This window comes from Oreochromis aureus, linkage group 6 (assembly GCF_013358895.1).
Source record: "Oreochromis aureus strain Israel breed Guangdong linkage group 6, ZZ_aureus, whole genome shotgun sequence".
Classification (NCBI taxonomy): Eukaryota; Metazoa; Chordata; class Actinopteri; order Cichliformes; family Cichlidae; genus Oreochromis; species Oreochromis aureus.
This window is the reverse complement of record NC_052947.1, coordinates 41,054,162-41,080,682: the sequence shown is the minus strand read 5'-3', so window position 1 is coordinate 41,080,682 and position 26,521 is coordinate 41,054,162. Positions and strand designations below refer to the sequence as shown.

Genomic DNA, 26,521 nt, shown 5'->3' with positions numbered 1-26,521 from the left:
TGCGTGCCACAGCAGATCAGTGCTCACATGTGCACCCTGATTCAAGAAGTGTTTTTTTTTCCCTTTTGTGTATTAAAACTATTTAACAGGAAATTCCCCTGTTTACACACAGACAGTCTAAAGAGAGGAGGGCTGGGCTGCATTAAATGTGTAATCAGCTTCACTTTGGTAGTTTTTCCTTTCTTTTGACGTTGTTATCTGTACGTAAAAACCACAGTGAGACTGAATGATGCTGATTTACTGAGAATGCTGCTGGAATTTCATGTATTTGTACGGATGGTGGATAAAATTCTGGTCATAAACGTACATTTATATCCATTTAAATAAAGATTGTGATTAGAATCAATTCACTTTTACTTTATTTATTTTTTGTGAACAAATTGATCCTTGAACATCAGGATTTCTGTTGGTAGTTTGTCAGCTGTCATGTTGTTGATCTTTATATACAGTCGGTGGTTTGAAGCCGGAGGGCTAATTGTTGTCACAGACCGCAGATGTAGTCAGTGCTGTCAGATTACTGACACACGGTAATAAAGAAGAAAGCTTTGTAACTATCCCGACTGATGGTGAAGTGTGTGTCTGTCAGTGTCCAACCAGTTTGAACTGGTTGGAACTTTAATCAGGGCAGCGCGAAACTTTTACTGGGTACAAACAGTATCCCCAGGGCGCAGGGGCGTGGCGTCACACACAGCAGGAAGCAGTGAGGCAAGAAAGTGAGAGATTAAAAAGCGGCTCAATCCCTCACACCCGCCCAGTCTGTGGCTGCTCGTGCGTGAGGATGCGCTGCTTGGTCTTCCTCGTGTCCGCTCTGTGTGAGTAACTCGCATTTTTAATTATAATTTGCCTCCTTTGCCTTTTTTTAAGACAAATCTGCGTTTGTCAAACTTTCGCACAGCAAACAGGTGACGTTAGAGGTTATTACATTATTAGTGCAGATGACAGCAGTAAGGTGTGTGTCGCTCCTTGAGGGGCGGCAATGTGGCTGGATATGTGGGGCGTCGTGCCGGTGACCGGCCTGTGCCGAATGAGATCCAGCCAGAAGGTTGAAGGCGCGATCAGCTTTTGGCAGCTTTTGACTTTATTTAGTTGAAACTCCAGTTAAAATTGTCGCTGACATTTTAAATGTCTCTCTAAGACAGATTTGGCCCAGAGGAATGTTACAGTAGTTCTGTACCGATATTTTAAGAGGCCAAAAAGAACCGGATTGGTTAAAATGTAGGTACAATATCACAGTTATAAAGATACTTGGAAAAACTGGTGAGGGTCAAGGAGTGTGGGGATCGGGTGGGTGCCGTTTGGGGTCTGCTGTCTCGCTCGTTTGGGGGTGGGCCGTTGCGGCTGGGTCGTGCCGCCCGGTACCCTGCTTGGGCTTCGGTTTCTGCGGTGTTCTGAGTCCTTCTGTCTGCCTGCCCGTAGCAGTAGCGGTTTTTGATACGGGCGACATGTTTGCCCAGGGCGGCATCACGGGCATCGGCAAAAAAAAAAAAAAAAAAAAAAACACACACACACACACACAAAACATATTAAGAATTGTACATTAACATAAAACTGTTGTCGGAACCATACTGAATTTCACCAGAGAAACATACACACGTTTCTCCTCCTCTTCTTTTCTCTTTTTTCTAAACTGAGCACCTGATGGCTTTGAACTTTTCTTGTCCATCTTCCATTGGTTTTAATTTTATACTCCAGTATAAACGCCCATCCCCCCAGTGGTGGTCCTAGCCTGTTTGGCGCCCTGGGCGAACATTCCGTTTGCAAGGTGCGCCTGCTACTTGCGGCACAGGGAGGAGAGGGCGGGGCGGCGGGGGATTCTCTGGCTGGCTGGAGCAGCGTCTAATAAGAACCTCGCAAAATAAAAACAAACCAACAAACATGAAAACAGCAGACATCATGATACAGACTTATAATTTGCATGTTTTTTCCAAATTCTATAAAGTGAGCGCGAGAGCCCTCGGTGCGCCTGCTCGCTGCTGAAGTCAAAGTAAACTTTATTGTCATCTCCGCTACATACAGTCCAGTATATAGAGAGACGAGACGACGAGGCTCCAGTTACAGCAGTGCAAGTAAACAAACAATAAATATAGTAGAGTAAGAAAATAAATATACACTTTAGGACTCGGGGTAAAGGGATCAATAACAATTTAAAATTTATAATTTACAGTTTAATGATTTAAAGTCTCAAAGACAACCTGTCGACAGGGGAGGGGCCTGCTGCTTCCAAATAGAGCACATTTCATTCATAATGTTGTAAATCCAAGCCCATCATGGATTCATGATTTGAATCCTGGGTTGTGCCAAATCCGAGAAATAAACCTTAGACAAAGTGAATCTGTGAACTAAGGTGTAGATTGTAGGGGATGGGTGTTCATACTGGAGGGCAAAATTAAAACCGATGGAAGATGGACAAGAACAGTTCAAAAGATCAGTTTAGAAAAAAAGAGAAAAGAAGAGGAGGAGAAATGAGCAAAAGTTTCAGGTAAGCAGATGTGTCATTGGATACTGGCAGGTCATCCTGAAACAATCAGAATCAGAATACTTTATTAATCCTTAAGGAAATTATGTGGGTTACAGTTGCTCCAAGAAGAAATGGTAAAAATAGTAACAGTAACAAACTAAACTCCAAACAATACATTATGTTACACATTTTACACATTTAGGAAATAGCACTAATATATACAGATCAGTCAATTATAAATATCAAGGATTAACAGAGGTGATTATAAATAAATATCAAGAAAATTGACAAGAATATTCCAGAGTAATAAAGAGTGTGTGTAAAAAGGGTGTAACTATTGCAGTGTTTACAGTGTGTTAGATGGAGGAGTTGTACAGAGAGATGGCCACAGGCAGGAATGATTTCCTGTGTTGGTCAGTGGTGCATTGTGGGTAATCTCAGTCTCTTACTAAACGTGCTCCTGTGAGTAGCCAGCATGTCATGGAGTGGGTGGGAGGTATTATCCAACATTGTCTTTATCTTGAACAACATCTGCCTCTCAGACACCACCTTGAGGGAGTCCAGCTCCATCCCCACAACATTACTGGCCTTACAGATTAGCTTATTTAGTCTGTTAGCATCTGTGACCCTCAACCTGCTGCCCCAGCATGCAACAGCATAGAGGGGCATAGGGTGTTCGCCCAGAGCGCCAAACAGGCTAGGAGCGCCACTGGCCCTTAGCATGTCTGTGGAGCCAGGATGTGCTGACTTAAATTTCCGTGGGAGCTCTGGACACTGGTGCAGTACACTGCTGTTCCGGTGTTTGTGACCTTGATGGAGGTGGAGATGTTCTCACAGAACAAGCTCCCACACTACCTGGAGTTATCTACTCCAGTGTGCTCACCATGCCTGCATGTTTGGTGTCGAAGCCTCAGCAGGCTGAACTTTAAAGAATGTGTTAATAATGACGCAACCTCACAAATGTCCATGCGCGCAAGCACACAAGAGGTGTGCGTGTGTGTGTGTGTCTTTTTCTTATTTTCTTCTTTTTCTTTAAAAACCATCGGTTTTTGGATTAGATGATAAAAAGCTTCATGTAGAAGATGTGTGATCTGTTTTATTACTTATTTTATTATTGCTTCTCATGTCAGTATGTAATTATAAATGCCTGATGTCTGTTGGTGAAACTAAGTAAACTTTAATGAGTCTTTAACAGACAAAAATAATTTACAAATGATTTTCATCAAACTGATCTGCAGGCAGAGACATGTTTTTAACTGTGTGGCCTGATGGAGACCCGGCCTGCCAAAGATTTATACTTAAAGCTCACAGTAATATGGTTTCAAATATTACAGCTGAGATATCACACAGTTATCATTTCCCTTTTAGTATTAAAATGAGGAAAAAAGAACAAAGGTTTGATTCCCGTTGCCCTGCTCTGTGTCTCTCTCAGGGGCAGTTGTTCCATCTGATGGAGCGAGTGAGGTTCAATCACTGACTGGGAGGTTTGGGGAGACCCTGACCCTCGACACTCCAGAGACTCAGCTGATCGGTGAATATGGGATCATCTGGTCTCATGGAAACAGAGTCTTAATTCACTACGACGCTGGAGAATGGAGAAAAAATGCAACTGAGAAGCACCAGCTGGATGAAAAGACCGGATCACTCATCATTCGGTCCCTCACTGCTAATGACAGCGGACGTTATCAGAGGCAGCTCATCAAAGGGAGCGAGCTGATCGAGAAAGAATTTAACGTGACTGTTGTGGGTCAGTAGTAAAATAGTCACGCAACACAAACACACTGGGGACATACTCACTTTAGTTAGCATCACATTATTTACCATTATTTCTTATTATAGAAATGTCACATCATGAAGTCACATTAAAAACCCTTTCAGCATCCTTCACAATAAAAGCATCAGCATCATTAACTCATTTTCAGATGTGACAGTGACCCTGTGACACTCAGAGGATGATGGGAAATGGAGTTTCATTTAAACTTTTTAAGCTTTTCCTTTAATACTGTCATGAGTGATAATATTATATCATGCACACAGCAAAATTTAAACACGGCCAAAATCAATTTAATTACACACGTGAGCTCATGAGGCGGGCGGCTGTTTAACAGATGTCACATCGATTCTTTCTGACACTGAACGTCTGTTTCACTCATTCATTTATGCACATTATTGTTCAGAGTGTGATTTTTCCACCACCGTCACACCTCAGCTCGCTGTGTTTCAGCTGCTGTGGTTATTGTTTGATCTGAGATATTTGAGTTTGCTGTAAATGAGCTCATCCTGTTTCCCCAGGACCGTCCAGTTATTCTGCAACACCAACAACACCGGCACAAGCGTCAGCTGATCACAGCACCGCTGGTGAGTTTTCAGCGAGGGCTCGTTTCCATATATCAGTATGAATACATCAGCATTTATTACAGCAGACATGGATAGTTTTTATATTTTTATCCTTCTGTGGCAGAGAAGAGCACCTTTCTTAATTCATAGTGTCTATTTTTTGTGATGTATTTGGGTTTCCTAATTACGTTTTCAGTTATAATATTTAATATTTCACAGGAATTTCATCATTGAAATAAACATCACTGATTTTAGTGAAACTACTTGTTGTCTCCTTTTCGTCTGTTCCAGGTCCAGAACCAACTACACCTCCAAAGAACTGGATACTCTGGATCGTTGGTGTTGGTGTACTGAGTGGGTTCGCCGTTCTTCTCTTTGCTGTGTGGAAAAATCGTGAGCTAATCAAAGCTCAGTGTGAGCGTAAGTAAGAGTGTGGGTTAGTTTCGTGTGGGGTTACCCTCACCTGTGATGAATGAACGTTCTCACTATGAGACACGATGAGCTGACAGATTCTCAGTCTGTGTCACTGAAAGTAAAACCAGGAAGTCACATTTCAAAATCCTTTGAAGGTTTGATCATTTCTAGCTTTTATCCAGATATTACTACAAATACCATCACACCCTGTGGTCAGCAGCCTGCATGCATCAGCTGCAGCTGGTTGTTAATATGAACTTGATGAAGTGTCCACCACACTGAGAGAAATTAGGAGTCACAGTCAGCATCTCTTGTGTCCGTTGATGTTTTCAGTTGGCGATCGTGGCTCAAGAGTTGGGAGTTCGCCTTGTAATCGTAAGGTTGCCGGTTCGAGCCCTGGCTTGGACAGTCTCGGTCGTTGTGTCCTTGGGCAAGACACTTCACCCGTTTCCTACTGGTGGTGGTCAGAGGGCCCGGTGGCGCCAGTGTCCGGCAGCCTCGCCTCTGTCAGTGCGCCCCAGGGTGGCTGTGGCTACAATGTAGCTTGCCATCACCAATGTGTGGATGATTGGATGTGTAAAGCGCTTTGGGGTCCTTAGGGACTAGTAAAGCGCTATATAAATACAGGCCATTTACCATTTGTTGCATCTGCAGAGCTGCTCTTCTTCTTTCAGTGAGCACCCGTGACGTCTTTAACACGTGATCCACTGTCATCAGTCGTATTTTGTGTTTTCTTTGTTCACAGAAAGGTTTTGGGTTTGGTACGCGCCGTGTGATCGAGAAGATCCTGGAAGATCCTCCAGACAGGAGAATGTAACACAGGGTACAGCTGTGCAGGATACAGCTGTGTAACGGACCTCCCACAGACGTCCAGCGTTACAAATCTCATGTTTAATGCTGAGGACATGACAGTGAGCAGTAAATAGCAGTAAATATGGCCTCTGTCTTTACTGTCTGTCTCTTTAAGACATTTGTCTATAAAAGATCCAAAGAGCAGCTGCTGCACTGTGAACCTGTAACATCCATGGAGAGAGTCGTAGGTTTTTAAAGATCAGACACATAATGAGGCCTTAAAGTCTGACTCATGTATCTCAGTGGACCTGCTCTTTCTGATATGCAGTGCTGCTTTTACATTTTCTTCATCAGGTACTGAATACATGTTACACTGATTCTGGATGTCAGTCTCTGATAACACCAAAGATGCACAAGAAAGAGACATTTGTGTATATTAGATCATCTTAAATGTGTAAACTTTATAATGTATCATATTATTTAATTAGTTTAGTCTGTTACTGTTGTTGTATTGGAGCGACTGTAACCACATAATTTCCTTATGAATCATTAAAGTGCTCTGATTCTGAAGAGACCAAAGGTCATCTGAGGTCACTGACACTGACTTGAACTCGCGGCTGTCACATTTCTCTATGAGCTGCTTTAAGCTGCTGGATGAACTCCACCCCGTGTAAAGATGGATGCTGTGCCATCATCTGTTCACACTCTATAAGAATGAAGCCAAACTGTCACAGAAAGGACATCTCTGTGGGCGTCATCAGTGAGTACGCTGTAGTAACAGGAGGGTTGAGATCTGCTGCCTACCCAGACAAAACCATGAGAGCGCACAACACATGGACTTCCTGTTGCAGAGCTCACTGTACGACTAACCTGTACTGTTTACTGAATGACGTCTTTCCAAACAAACTAAAACTGATTTTGAGGAAACTTGAAGAGCTCTGAGACACCGGGCTCTTTGGTGTTTACTGTTGTAATAATATAGCAATAAAAGACATTTCCAAAAACTACAGACTCCCTGTGAAGTGTGTGTGTGACAGACTTTGCATGATTGTAGTTTTTCCTTTTCTTTGACGTTGTTATCTGTACGTAAAAACAACAGTGAGACTGAATGATGCTGATTTACTGAGAATGCTGCTGGAATTTCATGTACTTGTACAGATGGTGACCAAAATTCTAGTTATAAACTTACATTTACATCCATTTAAATAATCAATTCACTTTTGCTTTATTGTGTTTGATCAAATTGATCCTTGAACATCAGGATTTCTGTTGCTAGTCTGTCAGCTGTCCAGGATCTGGTTCAGTTTTACTGTAGCTGTGGGACAGGTGGCCGTTTCACTCTAAAACACTTTGGTGTTCAGAGCCGTTCACGGTCCGCTCAGTGACTAAAAGAGCCCAAATCCTCCACTCTGCTAACACTTGGTGTTTGTGGTGAGTATCAGTGACTCCAAACGTGCTGCTGTGCATTGTAGACAAACGTCTCCACTTCGGTCGGATCTGTCCACAAATCTTTGCTCCAAGCAACTAAGCTGTGCTTTCGTGTTGTTTTTAGAGAGAGGGTACTTTCCCCTGCAGCCCTTCCAAAGCAGCCATACTTGTTTAGTCTGTCTGTTTGTTACTGTCATGAACTTTAACCTTCAACTTGCTGACTGAGGCCCTTAGAATCTGGAGCTCTTGGGTTATTTAATCGTTTCTCTGAGCATTGAAAGGTCTGAGCTTGGGGTGAGACTGGCAGCTGTGCAGTGTTTGAAAGCATTCATTTCAATCAGTCGCTTACTTTTATGAACACAGAGTTTACAGAGCAGCCGTGACTGATCTGATCAGGTCACATCAAAGAAAGTGATGTGAAACTTTCCTTCTTTCTTAAACCTTGATGTTTGCAGTGTGTAATCAGGCTGTCAATGAACACCAACAGGAAAGTCGTTTAAATAACGGAGCTTCTCCAAACACAGTGACCTGTGGCCTCGTCTTCATGGTGACTCACTGTGACTGGAATATCTGGAGATTTTAAACATGTGTACCCTCAGCAGCAGATAGGAAATACTCAGGGTCATTTCCAGCTTTTAACCTGCCTAAAAGCAAAAGGTCACCTACCCAAACACTGCAGACAGGAAGTTCAGCTGTGACTGAGTAACACTTTGTGCGTGCTGAGTGTGCTACATGTCTGAGTCACAGCACACTTTCTTTTCTGCCTGATTGTTTGTCTGAACAGTGCAAATACTTTGTTTGTCTCCAGGTGGTTTCTTGTTCCTGCTGCTGTTCAGGAATAAGTACATGAATCTCTGTGTTATGCAAAACATGCTCGGGGTATTTCAGACTGTCAGACCAACACTGCAGCAGTACAGCAGGGAGACACTCCATCACTGCAGTAAGCACAGTCCTGAGTTTAGACTGTAAATCATGGCAGACGCCACCCGCAAAGCGTTTTGTAACCACACTGTGTGACTGAGACGTTTCACAGAGTTTAAATAATAAATTCTAAAGAAACAAAAGCAAATGAAAGAGAGTTTATGCTTCTGATCCTCTGAGTTTTAATAAACTCTGAACTATTACATACAGCCACTGCCTGCCCCCCTCCTGAGTGTGCAGCCATATTTGCCTGATCAGGTCACACACTCTTCATCATCACTTATCTTCCACAGCAGGAATCACATTTCTCCTGGAGATTATCAGCACAGTGAACAGCTACAATAGAGACAAGTGACGATAAAAACCGGTGAAACTTCTAAAAGGTGAAATGTGTTTGATGACAAAGAGCTGCTCTTTTCATCACTCGTGGTTAAACAAGCTCACGTACTTATGAACTGACTGACACAAAGAGCCACACTGAGTCAAACCTCCAAACTCCAACAGTGCAACATGTTTTACTGCATCAGCCACCAGCTACACATTAACTGTGTTGTTAATAAATTAATTAATAGAATATGTGATATTTACAGTATATGTAAAATAAACATTTCTATGTAAATATTAATATAAATTCACACAATAGGAGTGTATAATCACAGCCATCAGATAATAAGCCTGAGTAAGTGTGTTAGTATAACAGATGGGTTGATCAGTGAGCGGGCAGGGCGGCGTTGTTATGTAGTCACACAGGTTGGACTGGGTGGAGAAGATTTCAAGATTTTTCTTGTGGGTGTGTTCTGTATTGTATGTTCAATATATTGTACATAGTTTATTTTAACAGGTTCGTGGGTTTTTGGACAAACGACAGAAAGGTGAAGAAGTAGCAGTAATATATTTCCCAGCATGCCCTGCTGCTGTTTTTGTAGTAAAGGCAGAAACATTTCCAGCTAAAATCCAGCTCACACAGATAAATGCAGACTCTCTAACAGGACCATGACTTAAACAAACAATGGGACTCTTATAATCTGTCCGAGTCATTAAACATGGCTAACTGTGATGTGAAGCATAACAATCATGCCAAGTGAGCCACTGGGACCACTGGGACCAGAGGAATTTCCCCGATAAACTGCTGAGATGCAACAACAGCACCTTCCATCAAACCCAGTCGGCTGACAGGAAGCTGATGTAACAATAATGGTGTGGAGTCCTCAGTAAAAGACAGAAGGACAAACATGCCCCTCCCAGAGACAAGTGAGGGCAGGGTCTCTTTACAGCCTCTGTTCTTCATTTCTAATGTGAAACACTGATAAACAACGACGCTGGAGTCTCTGTATGTATAAGATGATTTGGCAGCAGAGCAGAGAGATCAGACTGAGGAATGTATTCAACTGTTTGTTTAGTTATTGTTCATTTCTATTCATAAAGAGGAAACATGCTAACAAACCACCGTATGATTCATTCATGCAGCCACGTATTTTAGATGTTTTGTTCTCTGGTGTCTCATCAGTCACTGTGTGCTCTACAAACAATTAAATGTTCACAACTGAACCACCAACAATCCTTTCCTCAACAGTCTGTTTACACAGTGATAACATAACGGAGAGAACACTGTCTCTGAACACAGGTGCTAAAGTGTTAGCATGAGTGTGTGACAACATGTAACTCTGTGTTTTTGCATATGTGGTAGTTTTCTCACGTGTTAGTAATTTATTTGTTTTGGCTGGGTTGGTGTGGCCTGACTGAGGAGAAAGTTTTATATTTAGAAACCATCACATCCTCTTAATTATTGCAGTCTTATCAGAAATCCACGGGTCCTTCAACACTGCTAACTTGTTCAGGAAGAACCCGAAGCTGCTCTGACTCTTCTAGCTCCCTCCCCCTTTCTTTCCCGTGATCTTTTCCATACTGTGTTGTGCTGGCCTGGTCTATGGGCCTCATCATGGTGCACTTTGCTGGCCTTTCAGAAGTGTGGATATTATGCAGATCAAGGGAACAACTTTACAAATGTGTGCTTGCACAAAGCAGAGACAGCAGAGAGGGTACTGAGCGTCTTATTTCCCTCAAAGATGGCGACGTACTGTTGATGAGTCATGCTGATCGTGTTGCCCTGCATTCCTCTCGCCTGCTGTCCTGTGGGAGGAAGTCTGCCGTCTGCAGCTTCACACACATTTCAAACAGCAAAAAACGGATCAACAGATTTCTGTCTTTAGCCCAGAAAATCATTACATCATGCATAACAGGTGAGTTTAGCAGCAGGCACACGTGTGTGTGGGGAACTCTGGTAAGTGTGTTTACCAGGAAGTTTATTTAAATCCTCAGAAAGACAGGAGAGAGAAGGGCAGCAGCCAATGTCCAATGAGGAACACATCAGAAGCCGTATTTTCTCAGAAGAGTAAATAAAAGAACCATCAGCAGGCTGATGAGGAAGTGTTTTGGTTTCCTAGTTTGCAGGTATTCCCCCCTCATGGCAGCTGTTGTATGTGACCTCTGACTTTGATGATGTATTTTTATCTCCTTTGCTTCCTTTAAAGAAAATCTGCTAAATTGTTAAACTTTGAAACAGTGAAGGTGTGAGAGATGCTGGAGAGACTGATGCACGTCTGACAGTCTGTGAACACTGGACTGCAGTGCTTCCTTATCGTCCTTTAGTTACTGTGACTTTAATAATCAGAGTAATGCATGTGTTCCTGATTCATGTTTCCTGTTGAACACATCAAAGTGTTTGAAGATCTATGATTTAGTGTCCTAAATTTATTAAACATGATCCTGATTTGTCTTTGGACTTTGTTGGTTTGTGTTTGAACCGACAGGAACTAAAAGGACTGAATGGATCCATCTATCCATGGCTCACTGTGAAAGTGTCCTGTCAACTAAAATGTTTAAATTTGCTCCTTCAGAAATAATAAGAACAGCTGTTGACAAGGTTTCGTAAACGGACTCAGGCGCAGACCAGGAGACTCTTGCAGAAACTGATAGTGCGTTTATTTACAGTGGTGTCACCGGGTGAATATATATACAAGGTGCTTGGGAAAGGGGTCCGGGGCTCCAGGGTGCGAGGGGAAGGGAAAGGGTCCAAAACCACACTCCGCTCTCTCAGCCAACAATCCCACCCTTTCCTCCAGTCGCCCTCTCGCTCACTCGGGGGTACAGGGACGGGTCCGGGGGGAATACGGGTGGCTCAACGTTCCAGCGACGAGTAGTGTAGGTCTGCCATCTTAAAAGGCCCTTCTGATTGCAGTAAACAGCGACAGGTGTGATGAAGAGCACAGGTGCGTGGGCCAGGGGCGGAGTCCGCAGTGAGCACCGCCGCGGCAGGGGAAAGAGGGAGAGGGAGAGAGAGAGAACAAAAACAAAGACATGTTGCCTAACGCGGAATCAGCCGGTGAGGCACGGGGACCGTGACAGTACCCCCCCCTCAACGGGAGCCTCCCGGCGACCCACCAGGCTTACCAGGGCGCAGGCGGTGGAACTCACGCAGCATGCGCCTGTCCAGGATGGCCGCACGCGGGACCCAAGAGCGTTCCTCCATGCCGTAGCCCTCCCAATCGACCAGGTACTGACAGCCGCGCCCCCGGCGGCGCGAATCCATAATGCGAGTGATGGAGTAAGCAGGGAGGCCACCCACGAGCCGGGCGGGAGGAGGGGGCCTGGAAGGAGGGCACAGAGGACTGGACCGGACAGGTTTGAGTTGAGAAACATGAAAAACATTGTGGATCCTCATATTACGGGGCAACTTGAGCCTCACGGAAACAGGGTTGACCAGGGCTGAAATCTCAAACGGACCGATGTAGGTAGGAGCGAGTTTCTTGGACTCTGTTCTGAGAGGAACAAAACGTGTTGAGAGCCATACCTTCTGTCCCACGGCATAGTCGGGCGCAGGAGTCCGTTTGCGATCTGCAATGCGCTTGTTGCGGTCCTTGGTGCGCAGCAGGGCTGCCTGGGTGGCCCGCCACACCCGCCGACACCTGCGCAGATGAGTTTGGACCGAGGGCACGGAATGCTCACCTTCCACCGAGGGAAACAAGGGAGGTTGAAATCCCAGGGAGGCCTCAAAGGGGGATCGGCCGGTGGCAGAGGCCGTCAGACTGTTGTGAGCATATTCTATCCACGGCAGTTCCTCACTCCAGATGGTTTGATTGGAGGAGGTGACACAGCGCAGGGCGGCCTCCAGCTCCTGGTTTGCCCGCTCTGACTGGCCATTGCTCTGTGGATGATAGCCTGAGGTGAGACTGACCTTGGCCCCCAAGGAGGTGCAGAACTCCTTCCAGACGCGGGAAGTGAATTGAGGCCCCCGATCTGACACAATGTCCTCCGGGATCCCATGCAGACGAAAAACGTGTTGGGTGAGCAACTGCGCAGTCTCCAGGGCCGTGGGAAGCTTGGGCAGGGCCACGAAGTGGGCAGCTTTGGAGAAACGGTCAATTATGGTTAGAATTACAGTGTTACCTGCTGAGGGAGGCAGCCCCGTCACGAAGTCTAGTGCGATGTGGGACCATGGCCTGGAGGGTGTAGGAAGAGGGTGGAGTTGTCCTGCAGGTGACTGGTTTGTAGACTTGTTCCTGGCGCAGACGGGACAGGCAGAGACATATTCTCGAGTGTCTCGGGTCAAAGAGGGCCACCAGAAATAGCGTTGCAGAAACCGAATGGTCCGGTGAGTTCCTGGGTGGCAGGAGAAACGAGCCGTATGGGCCCAATGAAGGACTTGAGACCTGACCGTCTGAGGAACAAATAGCCTCCCGGGTCGGGTTCTGTCTTCTGAGCCTCCCGAACAGCCGCCTCAATCTCCCAGGAGATGGCCCCCACGGTGCAGGTTGCAGGTAAGATGGGTGCAGCGTCAGTCTCGTCCTCAGAACCAGAATATTGCCGGGATAGGGCGTCGGGCTTAACGTTACGTGATCCAGGTCTGTAAGAGATTGAAAACCGAAAGCGGGTGAAAAACAGGGCCCACCTTGCTTGCCGGGCGTTGAGTCTTTTGCGGTTTGTAGGTAGGCCAGGTTCTTATGATCCGTCCAGACGACGAAGGGTTGGGCCGTGCCCTCAAGCCAGTGCCGCCACTCCTCCAAGGCGAGTTTGATGGCCAGTAGCTCCCGGTCCCCAACATCATAATTTCGCTCTGCTGGTGAGAGACCGCGAGAGAAAAACGCACAGGGGTGCAGCTTACCTTTCCTCTGTTGAGATAGAACTGCACCCACACCGGAGTCGGAGGCGTCCACCTCCACCACGAACTGCTGTGTGAGGTCGGGCTGAATCAGGATGGGTGCTGAGGCAAACCTCCTCTTGAGTTCCTGAAAGGCTGACCGGGCAGCACCATTCCACTGAAAGGGAACCTTGGGTGATGTTAATTGGGTGAGTGGTAACGCTACCTTACTGAAATCCCGGATAAATCTTCTATAGAAGTTCGCAAACCCGAGGAACCGTTGCAGCTGGCGCCGATTGGGTGGTTCGGGCCATTCCACCACGACTTTGACCTTTGCTGGATCCGGGCGGAGGTCCCCCTTTTCTATTATATAGCCCAGGAAAGCGACTGTGGAGACATGAAACTTGCATTTTTCATTCTTGACGAATAAGCGGTTCTCCAAGAGACGCTGCAAAACCCGTCGGACATGGGTTTCGTGCTCGGCCTGGGTTTTGGAGAAGATCAGAATATCATCAAGATACACAAACACAAACCGATTGATGAAGTCCCTCAGAACGTCGTTTACCAGGGCCTGGAAAACTGCTGGGGCATTAGTAAGACCAAATGGCATGACCAAATACTCAAAGTGTCCCAGGTGTGTATTGAATGCGGTTTTCCATTCATCACCCTCGCGAATGCGGACCAGGTGGTAGGCGTTTCTTAAATCCAGTTTACTAAAGATTGTGGCCCCCTGGAGGAGCTCGAAGGCAGAGGTGAGGAGCGGCAGCGGGTACTTGTTTTTAACTGTTATGTTGTTCAGTCCGCGATAGTCTATACACGGTCGAAGAGTCTTGTCTTTCTTTTCTACAAAGAAAAACCCTGCTGCTACAGGAGAGGAGGAGGCACGGATGAAGCCGGCAGCAAGAGACTCCGTAATATATCTCTCCATAGCTTCTCGTTCGGGAAGCGAGAGGCTATAGAGACGGCTAGTTGGTAACGGGGCGCCAGGGAGCAGATCAATAGCGCAATCATAAGGTCTGTGTGGAGGCAATGATTGAGCCCGGTCCTTCCGAAAAACCTCTGCAAGGTCGTGGTAAACAGGAGGGACGTTAGACAAGTCGGCGGACACAGGCTGCTCAGAGGAGACCACCGCACTAGGGGGTAAGGCCGCCTTAAGGCAAGTCATGTGACAGCCCTCCCCCCACCCAGTGATGCATCCCTTTAGCCAGTTAATGTGAGGGTTGTGATGCTGCAGCCAAGGATGTCCCAGAACTAGGGGGGTTCGCGTGGCTTTGAATACAAAGAAACAAATCTCCTCTGAATGGTTGCCGGAAAGGGTGAGAATTAACGACTCAGTGATGTGTGTGATGTCTGGGAGACGCTGCCCCGACAGAGCAGTTACACGTAGAGCATGAGGCAGGGGTCCTGTCTTTAAACCGAGTTGCTGGACTAAATCCGAGTCAATAAGATTTTGTTCAGCTCCAGAATCAATTAAAACGGAGAGCGAATGGGACTCAGAGCGAACAGAAATCTTGGCTGGTAATGTTAAGCGTGGAGGAGATTTATCTTGACTGAGTTCGCCCACCAGCACTCCTACCCTCACTGGCGGGCATGGCCTTTTACTTTTGACGGGCAGACGGCGGCAATATGTCCCTTACGACCGCAATAGAGGTACTCACCAGCCGAGATGCGGCGCTGACGCTCCGCTGCAGAGAGGTGTGAGCTGCCAACCTGCATCGGTTCCTCCCTGTCAGCGCCCTCAAGTGCCCGGGAGGGCCCGTGTTCAGCTGAGGAAGCTGCACCGAGTTGCCCCGCGGCCTCATGGGGGTTGTAGTTCGGTGTCGCCCGACGAGCGCGCAGCCGTTCGTCTACCTTGATGCATAATGACATTAATTCATCAAAAGAGGCAGGGAGATCACGCATGATCAACTCGTCTTTTAATTCCTCACGAACATTATTAAGCAACGCGCTTCGTAGCGCTTCCGGCCCCCAGCCGGTCTCTTCGGCCAAAATCCAGAAATCAATGGAGTAATCGGACATGCTCCGCTTACCTTGCTTGAAGTTGAGCAGGCGTAGTGCAGCGGCTTCAGCGCCGGAACCTCTATTAAACACAGTCTTAAACTTGGACAAGAAGTTAACGTAAGCAATATCAGGGTCAGCGTTTAGCACTACTTGAGCCCACTTAAGCGCACGGTCCCTCAGAAGTTGTACAAAAAAGGTGATTCTTGCCCCGTCATTATTATGAAAGCGACGTTGCTCACGGAAGACAAGGGAGCACTGAGCCAGAAATCCAGCACATTTATCTGACTCACCAGAAAAAGGCTCAGGCGTAGGCAGGGATCCCTCCGCAGACGGAGTGGACACCGCAGATGAGCTAGCCGCCGCAGCTGGGGCCGAGGAGCCCTGAGAGGCTGGGTTAGCCGGCTGGGGATCCCCTGGTGGTGGGTGGTTTTCCAACGGTGTTAATCGGGCAATGGCCTGCGTTAACCCGGCGATCGCGTTCTGCAACTGCATAAGCATTTGCTCATGGCAGGCTAGCGTGGCTTCCTGAGCGGCTAGCGCCTGTCCAACAGCCTGACTGACGGGGTCCTGACCTGCTGAGTCCATGATGGCTGGAACGTTCTGACAAGGTTTCGTAAACGGACTCAGGCGCAGACCAGGAGACTCTTGCAGAAACTGATAGTGCGTTTATTTACAGTGGTGTCACCGGGTGAATATATATACAAGGTGCTTGGGAAAGGGGTCCGGGGCTCCAGGGTGCGAGGGGAAGGGAAAGTGTCCAAAACCACACTCCGCTCTCTCAGCCAACAATCCCACTCCTTTTCCTCCAGTCGCTCCTCTCGCTCACTCGGGGGTACAGGGACGGGTCCGGGGGGAATACGGGTGGCTCAACGTTCCAGCGACGAGTAGTGTAGGTCTGCCATCTTAAAAGGCCCTTCTGATTGCAGTAAACAGCGACAGGTGTGATGAAGAGCACAGGTGCGTGGGCCAGGGGCGGAGTCCGCAGTAAGCACCGCCGCGGCAGGGGAAAGAGGGAGAGGGAGAGAGAGAGAACAAAAACAAAGACATGTTGCCTAACGCGGAATCAGCCGGTGAGGCACGGGGACCGTGACAGCTGTAGATAAGAAAAAATATCTTTTATTGGTTCTTTGGGTGCAGAGTGCTTTGGGAGGGTTATGATGAGTCTGCCTCAGAATTTGTTATGCACTCAAATCGTTTGCACAAGTTTACACATTGTTTTTGGGCGTTTCCACAACACTGCATTTCCCCCCGAGGTCCACAGAGCCGTTGAAAAAGCTCTGGAGGTCCCTGTGTGAGCATGTAAACCTGTGACACAAATTTCGCCCAACTCACGCAGTTTTCCTTTGTGGTGACGAAAGAAGGCGCTGGCACGTGAAAGGACCTTTACCTCCAACAGCCAAACCCATCTGTTCTCTGATTGGACTCTAAGTTGCTTGAAGATGTTTCACCTTGAGAGGTGCAATAGAAAAGTGCAACAGTGTTCAGGAGTTTTACAGTTTGGGGAAGAAACTGTTCTCCAGTCTGGCAGTGAGGGCCCGAATGCTCCGGTACCTGCAGCAGGATGAAGAGTGTGTGAGGGGGGTGTGGGGAACTCGAGCTCCACGTGCAGTTTCTGTCTGGGTGGAAGGAAACTGAACTTGAAAGCAGGAAGTAGTGAAAGAGTGCTGTGTCTGTTATTGTTGTAGCAGGAGCTCTATGAGCTGTGTGAGTGATTCAGAGAACAAGGAGCAGCTGTTTACTCCTCAGGGCTCATTTAATGGTCTATTAGGAGAAACTGGGCCTGTTCAATAAGCTGAGCTCATTTAACTATTGTAGTATTCATTTGATCTCTTTATGAACTGCTCCTGGTAAGAGTCCTGGCAGCCTCAGCAGAGAAGCCCAGACCTCCCTCTGCCCGGCCAAATCCTCCATCCTTTCTGGGGGAATACTCCGGAAATGCTTTGTCCTGATGCAGTAATGAACTACCTTTTTGTCAAACCCACTAACATACGTGCAAACACAAGGACAAGCACACCACTACACCCTCCCGACACCACTGTGGCCTCATCAGGGGGAAAACAAACACAGCGGAAGCAGCCACGCCCTGCAGCAGTATGCTCCCAGGAGCAGCATTGCACAACTAAAAGGCTGCTTGATGTCCCCCTGCACCATTTTCATGGCTCACATTTAGCAGATGGCAAAGATTATCATTAAGTCATCTGTGAAAATACACAGATCAGGACTGCCCTTTGACAGCTATTCTTACTCCTGTTAAAGACCTGAGTGTTTCAGTGAGTTCAGCTCTCGACTTTGATCAGAGCCTCGTGTGAAATGCTTACACAGCAGATTCAGGAAGTACAGACACAGACACCCAGAGAGGCGTCTGCATGAAGCCGTGGCCTGCAGCACGTGTCCTGCTGATGTCTGAGCTTTAGTACATGACACAACATTCACAACTGAGACGTTCAGGTGAACACGATGGTTTTTTATTCTGATGTTTGTGAATGAGGGATTTTTAAATATGTTTTAACATTGAGACAAATGCAGGTGTGTTTGCAGGTGTTCAGCCTCCCTGCTCTGAGCTCTTGTTTTGAGCTGGGTGCAAATATGACGAGTGAAAGTGCAGCTTTGTCCATGCTACAGCACAGCTATTCATCTCCATGGCAATGTTTAAAAATGTGTGTGGGCGTGGCACCAGCATGTGAAATGTTTATCACATCACAAACAAATAAAAAGGAGCGACCTGCCTGCATTTACTCAAACACTGAAAGTTACTTTAAACCATTATTCACCATTTTACATATCCTCACAATAACACGTGGTGGTTAGCAGAGGCCATGACTGAGGGGACACTTCCTCTGTGAGAGTGTGTGTAGCAACACTGTCATTACATTACATGTTATGTTATTACACCTGTACACACTGGCATATTGACACCAGAAGCATGTTAGCAAGCTGACCTTCATTATCTCAGAGAAGTTTTTCTTCCTGAAGCACGGCTCAGCTCACACTCAGAAGAAGACAGAACAGGTCAGTTGTAGTTGATCTGTGTCTTTTGTTGCCTTGAAACGTAGATGCTAACAGGAAGAGGAGGATGGTCAAGCTGAGGTTTGAAGTTTTTAGATTACAATGGCAAACACGAGGCTTCAGTGAGATCACTAATGGGTCAAAAATGCATTGTGGGTCCATATATCACCCCACCCAGTTCAGCTGCACAAACAGACATGTCCAACTACCAACCTCTGTATATTTTATATATTTTATTTTATTATTTACTCTATTTAATTTGTAAAATATGTATACACACATACGTAGAAAAAAATATTTAGTATACACATCCAGTAATGCATATACTCTTATATATTGTACATATATTTATTACTCTCAGATTTAGCCATTCTTATATTTTGCTTGTTCTTATGTTATTGTACTTTTGCACACCTCTGTTGCTTGTGAAGCTCGCACACAAGAATTTCACTCACATGTACTGTACCAGTGTACCTGCACATGTGATGTGACAATAAAAGTGATTTGATTTGATGTGGCATTATTTTGTCAGAGACATTCTTGGCCTGCTTGTGTTATATTTCCACCTTTAATATTTCCTGCAAAGCGTCTTTATCAGGGAATCTGCAGCCAAATTTCAGCCTGGCGACCACAAAAACACGGAGAGCTTTTTCCTGACCAAGGACCCACATTCCTCATCCTTCCCCTGAAACTGTCAGTGTCACGGTCTGGGTGGAGAGTGTGGTGGTGTTGTACAGATGTGGCTTTTATGTGCAGTCCACACATTTTCAATAGGAGTGTGGAGTTCGTTGTGTATTTGGGATCATTGTCCTGTTAGAGCTGTGGATCTGAAGTGAAGTCGAAAAATTGTGATAACAAAGAGTCTGAGATGCATTTACACAAACACACAAACACACACACACACACACACACACAGGAAACTGTGAGGGGACTGCCCCCTTTGTTCCTCTGATACTGATGCTGGTCTGACTCACTTCTTCCACCAACAGGGTCTCTTTTAGCCCCGCCCTCCTGTCACTCTGCTGCTCTCAACCTTAAACATCCTTAAACACTATTGATCTTATGTTAATGGGTCTGCTGGGAGAACTGGATTTCTGTCCTGTTTTGGGTTCAGTAGGTGAACTGTTTCACAGCCACAGGCCAACAAATAATAACAACAGCCAGGTTTATGAAAGATTGCATAAAATTTATTGCTACCATTTTGACTGGATTGAAGAAGAAAACATTTCTCCACCCTCTTTACCTGTGTACCTTCAGACAGGTGTGCACACTCCGTATGAAAGCTGGCAGATTTTAAAGCTCAGATCAGATACATTTCACAAACTCACTGTTTTCAGTGAGAAATGTTTTTTTAAATAAATCCAATAATATCACATAAGTTCATTTGGATAGTGTCATAGTCAGTAGCATATCAGCACCGTCAGTCAAACATGGGAATGATTTGAAACAAGCTGTGACATAACTGTGGAGTACAAATACATTTCTCCTTATTGGCTCCTTCATTTGGTCTCAGCAGGACGTTGGTGAGATGTGAGGGAGGCTGAGGTGATCTTTGGACCAGAGGTTTGCAGACATCAGAGGTCACTGTGGGAACAAAAGAAACAGCTGCATTTTGATTTCACAGAGAGATCTGTGCCACGCTCAGTCAGCTGTAACTGTAGGTTTGCTCGTTTTGCCTTTTTACACCACTGCACAGGGTTTAAAAAAGAAGCCGTTAAAAAGTGCCGACTCGGCTTTAATTCAAATGTGAGGGGTGGCTCAAGACTTTTGCACATTACTAGCAAAAAAAAGTAAGTGTCTGCACAGCACCCCAGTGTCAGATTATTCTGGCTATTTGGATCATTTTGACCTGAGAATCTTTAAAGTTTGCTCAAAGCTCCCTAATGAGAAACACTTCATATGTAACTGTCTTATAGACGTGTAGCTTCCTTTCATTCATTTCTGACGAAGCCGTTTCTTCAGTTTTCAGGATTCTGCTGCTTGAATCAGACTAAATATCACTCTGAGCTTCATTATATACGTCACAGCTCCAGCAGGTGACTTCCTCCTACTGACCTTCAGCTGCCGACCAGCACACAGCAGACAGCAGCAGCCTCTGAAACAACAGAGCAGGAGACAAAGTTAGCAGCTGGGACATCGAGGAGCGCACAAAGAGCCGTATGTGGCGTAACACAGCGTATTCTAACACTCACCCACAACAGTCACGTTATAATCAAAGTTGTGGGTTTTGTTTCCTTTTAACATCTCCCCTCTGAAAACAGCACTCTTCCTGATGTTGGAAATAGTAAGGCAGCCAGATGACTGGTCAAGCTGGAGTCGTCCAGCATACTCCTCTGGGACTCTGGTGATTTCTCCCCCATCACAGAGGAGGAGTGTCTGGTCAGAACCATAAATCCAGAGGATATCGTCACCATTGAGCCCAGTGAGTCCAGTCGGTAGAGTGACCGAGCCTCCAGGCCTCACCATCAGATTCTGGATCTCCTGATTCATTGCTTCTCCCACAAAAGTGAGAACTGAAAGGAAAGAGAGCAAGGAGGAGATGATGGGAGCTCATAAATAAAGAGGAAACTAATTACTCGCATGGTGCAAACAGGTCTCCTCTATGCCTGCCTCATGACCTGGAGGGCAGGGCTATGGCTCCCCATACCCACTATTAGACACTTACATGGAGAAATCTTGTGAACATAAGCCTTGCTCCCACCCACACGTGTGCACACAGGTACTCACAGACACACAGGCTGCTGCCTCTACACATATCATGCATTATTAGTTCTGTGTGCTGCTCAGCAACATTCAGTAATTATTTGAATATTTATTTACTAATGCTGAGGTTGGTTATTGCTGTGGTTTCCCTGCTGTGTTGTCTTCGTTTTGCTTGTTTTCTCTCAGCAGGTGATCAAGCAGATTTTCTGTCTTTTCTCTCTAGTCCTCTTCTGCTCTATTTTTCTCCCCCTCGCCTTCTGTTTACTCTCTTCCCAACCTCTCTTTCTCTTTCCTGTTTCTCGGCCCTGAATAAATGAAAAAATAATAAAGGACGAATAAAATATGACAAGAAAGTGGACCAGTATAGCAAATGCTGTAATAGTCCACATGGGAAAATAAATCTGCTGGGCATTCTTCTTGGGTTTAAGACAATAATTCTGGTTTCTCCAGTGCCGGACGGGACAGACAAAAAAAAAAAAAGAAAGAAAAAAGAAAAGAAAAAAAAGGATGTGTTAGCCAGAAGAGCCAGAAGCCCTAACTCTCTGTCTCTAACTAGTTAGAGACAGAGAGTTAGGGCTTCTGTGGTTTTTGCTTGACAGCGAGGAAAGCCCCACTTGTGGCTCGTGCGCGGAATGGCACGTCGCGCTTTTTCTTTGATCCTCTGATATGATGCTCGCCTCTTCACCACTCTATCACATCGTTTATCTAACATCCTCACCTTTCTGTAACATCAGTGTAGAGGATCTGCGGTTTAACAGGAGGTTTCCCACTCTCTGCGTATGGGGTCTCCCACATCAGAGCCCCGGTTAACAGCCAGGACCTTCGAGTCCTGTTGGAACTTTTGAATAGAACCTATTCTATTCTATTGTACATATTGCATATCTTATTACTCTGTTCCTCTGTCTCTCTTGCTGCATTGAGCATGTGTATGACAAAAGAATTTCCCTCGGGATAAATATGGTTCTTCTTATCTTATCTCTGTCTTGTGCGCATCGCTCTGCCCTTCTCCTCTCACTTATATCAGCATAAAGTGAGCAGGAGGAGCAGACTGGAGCAATGTGCAAAGAGTAACAAGGGTCTCTGTGGAATCTCTTCATCTTTAATCAAACTAAACGACACAATAAGAAAGATGATCCGCTCATTAATACCGTAGAAAAATCAATAAACTACTTACATGCGAGGGCTGCCACCCACATGGACATTCCCTGGCTGATCGCAGCGGAGTGTCAGCACACCGAGTGAGCTCTGAATGAAATGACTGATCCCTCCCACTCTAGAACATATGACAAAAAATAATAAACAGGTCACGCCTCTTATCAGCATGCAGGATTTGTTAAACACTGTTCAATGGATCCCACCTGGTGTCAGTGACCTGATATTACAACAAATCGCTGATTAAGCGGAGCTCAAACCAAAAGAGCATCACTGCAACTTCTATCACTGAGTGAGACTCTGCATTTGAGACATTTTATAGAAGGGACCACATGTGATCGTTATTTCCTCCAAATAAAGCAAAAGAAATGCGACAAACAGACACACGAGCAAAGACTTGTATTATAAATTTTCCTCAAACTTCATGTGCTTTGTAACATGAATAGTTGGAGCCACCTGGTGGATAAATAACGCAACTGCACTGTCAAGGTTCCCCATCGCTGCACAGTGCATGCGACAGGAGGTGGGTGCACGTGAACGATGTGAATTTCTGTTTGCTTCATAGTAAAAACATTCCCTCTGTTCTGAAGGCAGGACTGTGATGCAGTTTTCTGCCTCGCCACTAGAGGGCGCGGCCGTTTTGTGAGTAATGTTTTGACTAGAATGTAAAATGGTGTTCATGGAGGCAGTGTGAATCACAAGTTATCCTTTGGAGCGGTTTATGTGGGTTCATTGAGAGTGTGCGTCCATAAGACTGGTGAGTTACAGGATATTTCTTGTGTAAGAATGATAGCCTGCATGTTTTCTTGCTCTGGGCATCCTCTGTTCGTACATTTGCTATAAGCTAATTTATCGCTAAGCTAAGCGGGCTAAGCTAAGCTAAGTTCACCTAGGCCAAACTGAGTTCGGTTTGAGTTGGTGATTTGTTATGTGTATTTGCCTTCTTTATTTAGCATCATAAGTGAGTGAGGCACAAGGGTTAAGTGATAGAAAGATGTTTATTTTCTTTGTTGCCAAATATGGATCAGACTAAAAGTACAGGCCGTCAGCCTAGTAGTAAGTCCTATAAGACAAGTATGTGGCTGTAATATGTTATATAGTGATTATTGTTGTCTATATTTGATTGTAATTTGTGTTCTGTTTTCCCATTCTGTTTGTAGAACCACACACACACACCCACACATACCCACGCCAAATCTGCCATTAAAGAGCTGAACGATCATCCCCTGTCCTCGTTATTTCCTGGAGGGTCATAGTGGCACTTGACCTGTGCACACCCTGCGATCACCACCGTAGAACTGAACCTCATATCAGAAATCATCATAACACCCTCGATGGTAATGTTTATGTATTTTCATCAGGGGCGATTCTAGGATCAGAGCTTTGGGGGTGCTGAGCACCCAGAGAGCTGCCCATCCAGGCAAGGTAAACTTTACTCGTCACAATGAGGAAGGAAGGACAGGATAAAGACATGCTGTGGAAGAGAGACAGAGGTTAATAACAGATATGATTCGATGCAGAGAGGTCTATTAACACATAGTGAGTGAGAAAGGTGACTGGAAAGGAAAAACTTCATGCATCATGGGATGCATCAGCCTACGTCTACTGCAGCATAACTAAGGGAGGATTCAGGGTCACCTGGTCCAGCCCTAACTATATGCTTTAGCAAAAAGGAAAGTTTGAAGCCTAATCTTGAAAGTAGAGATAGTGTCTGTCTCCCGAATCCAAACTGGAAGCTGGTTCCACAGAAGAGGGGCCTGAAAACTGAAGGCTCTGCCTCCCATTCTACTTTTAAATACTCTAGGAACAACAAGTAGGCCTGCAGTGCGAGAGCGAAGTGCTCTAATAGGGTGATATGGTACTACAAGGTCATTAAGATAAGATGGGGTCTGATTATTTAAGACCTTGTATGTGAGGAGCAGGATTTTGAATTCAATTCTGGATTTAACAGGAAGCCAATGAAGGGAAGCCAAAACAGGAGAAATATGCTCTCTCTTTCTAGTCCCTGTCAGGACTCTTGCTGCAGCATTTTGGATTAACTGAAGGCCTTTCAGCCAGTTTTTAGGACATCCTCATAATAATGAATTGCAGTAGTCCAGCCTGGAAGTAATAAATGCATGAACTAGTTTTTCAGCGTCACTCTGAGACAGGATATTTCTAACTTTAGAGATGTTGCGCAAATGGAAGAAAGCAGTCTTACATAGTTGTTTAATATGTGCATTGAAGGACATGTCCTGGTCAAAAATGACTCCAAGGTTTCTCACAGCATTACTGGAGGCCAAGGTAATGCCATCCAGAGTAAGAATCTGCTTAGATACCATATTTCTAAGATTTTCAGGGCAGAGTACAATAACCTCAGTTTGATCTGAATTAAGAAGCAGAGAGTTAGCGGCCATCCAGGTCTTTATGTCTTTAAGACATTCCTGCAGTTTAACTAATTGGTGTGTGTTACCTGGCTTCATGGATAGATAGAGCTGCGTGTCATCTGCATAGCAGTGAAAATGTATGCTATGTCTTCTAATGATGCTGCCTAAGGGAAGCATGTATAATGTAAATAGAATTGGTCCTAGCACTGAACCCTGTGGAACACCATAATTGACCTTAGTGTGTGAAGAGGACTCTCCATTTACATGTACAAATTGGAGTCTATTAGATAGATATGATACAAACCACTGCAGTGCAGTACCTGTAATACCTACAGCATGTTCTAACCGCTCTAATAGGATATTATGGTCAACAGTATCGAATGCAGCACTGAGGTCTAGCAGGACAAGCACAGAGATGAGTCCACTGTCAGAGGCCATAAGAAGATCATTTGTAACCTTCACTAAAGCTGTTTCTGTACAATGTATGAAAAGATCTTTACTGCAGATACTACTACGGCTCTGCAGATTTTTTCTTTTCTTTTCTTTTAACCTATGTCGCCTCACCTTGAGGTTGGCAAATCTGTCTATCACATTTTGGTGGTCAAGTCTCTCAAGCATCTCTTTCTCAACTGACATCACAGCCAGGTGCTGGAGTCTGCTTTGACCCATGGTCCTTCTCAGCCAGGTATGGAGCTGACTCAAGACTCTAAAAGACCTTTGACAGATACAGCTGCTAACTGGGTTTGTTAGGGCAACCTGAATAACAGTTTTCAGTGTGGGGAAAATCTGATTATCCAGAAGATTGTACAATGTTAACATATCTGGGATGGCACCAGCCTCACTCTTGAGCTTCAAAAAGTTTTTCGCAACTGTGACTTCCTCTGACTGAAGTTCAATATGGTAATGCAGCACCAGGGCTGACAACCCAGTTTGTTTTGCAGATTCTGTATAGCAGCTTTAATATAGGGAGAACACAACTTCCAGATTGTACGAGTAAAATTAGTTGTTTTTTTTCTTTGCCAGTTTAACTTTATTTGTTTTGCCTGTTAGTATTCCCTGTCTGTTTTCTTACCTGGTTCTTCCTGATCTTGTACTTTCTCCTCATGTTCCCCTCTTTCCTCTCTCCCTCTTTGGACTGACAATCATACACAAATAGATTGTATTCAATTAGATTAAAAAAAATACTATTAAGATCACTAATAAAAAAGTCCTCTCTCAGTGTACTTTCAACCAAAAGGCAAATAACCAAACCACATGTACACCTAATAAAGGATATAAATATTGAAACACTGATCCAACATTATCCTTTATTGATGGATCATTTGATCTTACACTTTTACCTGAATGTGGCTCCTGTTTTTGAAAAAACTTCCTCATATCCATTATGAACCTGGCTGTGTCTCTGTACACACACACACAACGGGAGTTATAAGCAATGTTCCCTCTAAGCTGCGCACGTGCGCAATTGCGCACTGCTGGCACGGTCTCTGCGCACAGAAAATCTGCATTGCGCACAAAAAAAAATCTAACCTGAATTGAAATTAAACTTAAAACTTTAACAATTCTGTTTTGCAGTGTTAGTCAGTGAGTGACTGGCTGCTCCTGTATGGGATTAGAACGATGCCACCTTATCCTATAGTCCAGCCAATAATGCGATTCACATTCGTATATACGCAGCTAATCAACGTGGTTGACAGGCTATGACAGCGTCCTTATGTGCCGACACCGGTGTTTTAGCTAGCAAAGCGGCGTGGCTGATGTGGAGTGAAGCCACATTAATGACAACGTGTCCAACCATTGGAGATG

General features: G+C 45.3%; 1 protein-coding gene across 3 annotated transcripts in view; it reads left to right on the top strand.

Annotated features, from left to right (window-relative positions):
• Nucleotides 1-7,006, top strand: part of LOC116319573 — a 35,821-nt gene extending 28,815 nt beyond the window's left edge. For 2 of the 3 annotated variants that reach the window (XR_005613459.1, XM_039613805.1), the window contains exons 2-5: nt 3,891-4,205; nt 4,751-4,816; nt 5,087-5,215; nt 5,955-7,006. Coding sequence is in view for 2 of the 3 variants with exons in the window: in XM_039613805.1 (XP_039469739.1) it covers nt 3,891-4,205; nt 4,751-4,816; nt 5,087-5,215; nt 5,955-6,061 (617 nt within the window). In the remaining variant the exon portion in view is untranslated. Of the gene's footprint in view, nt 1-658; nt 813-3,890; nt 4,206-4,750; nt 4,817-5,086; nt 5,216-5,954 lie in introns of those variants that run through there. The other variant, XM_031738949.2, reaches the window with a different exon arrangement.
• The last annotated feature ends 19,515 nt before the right edge of the window (nt 7,007-26,521 follow it).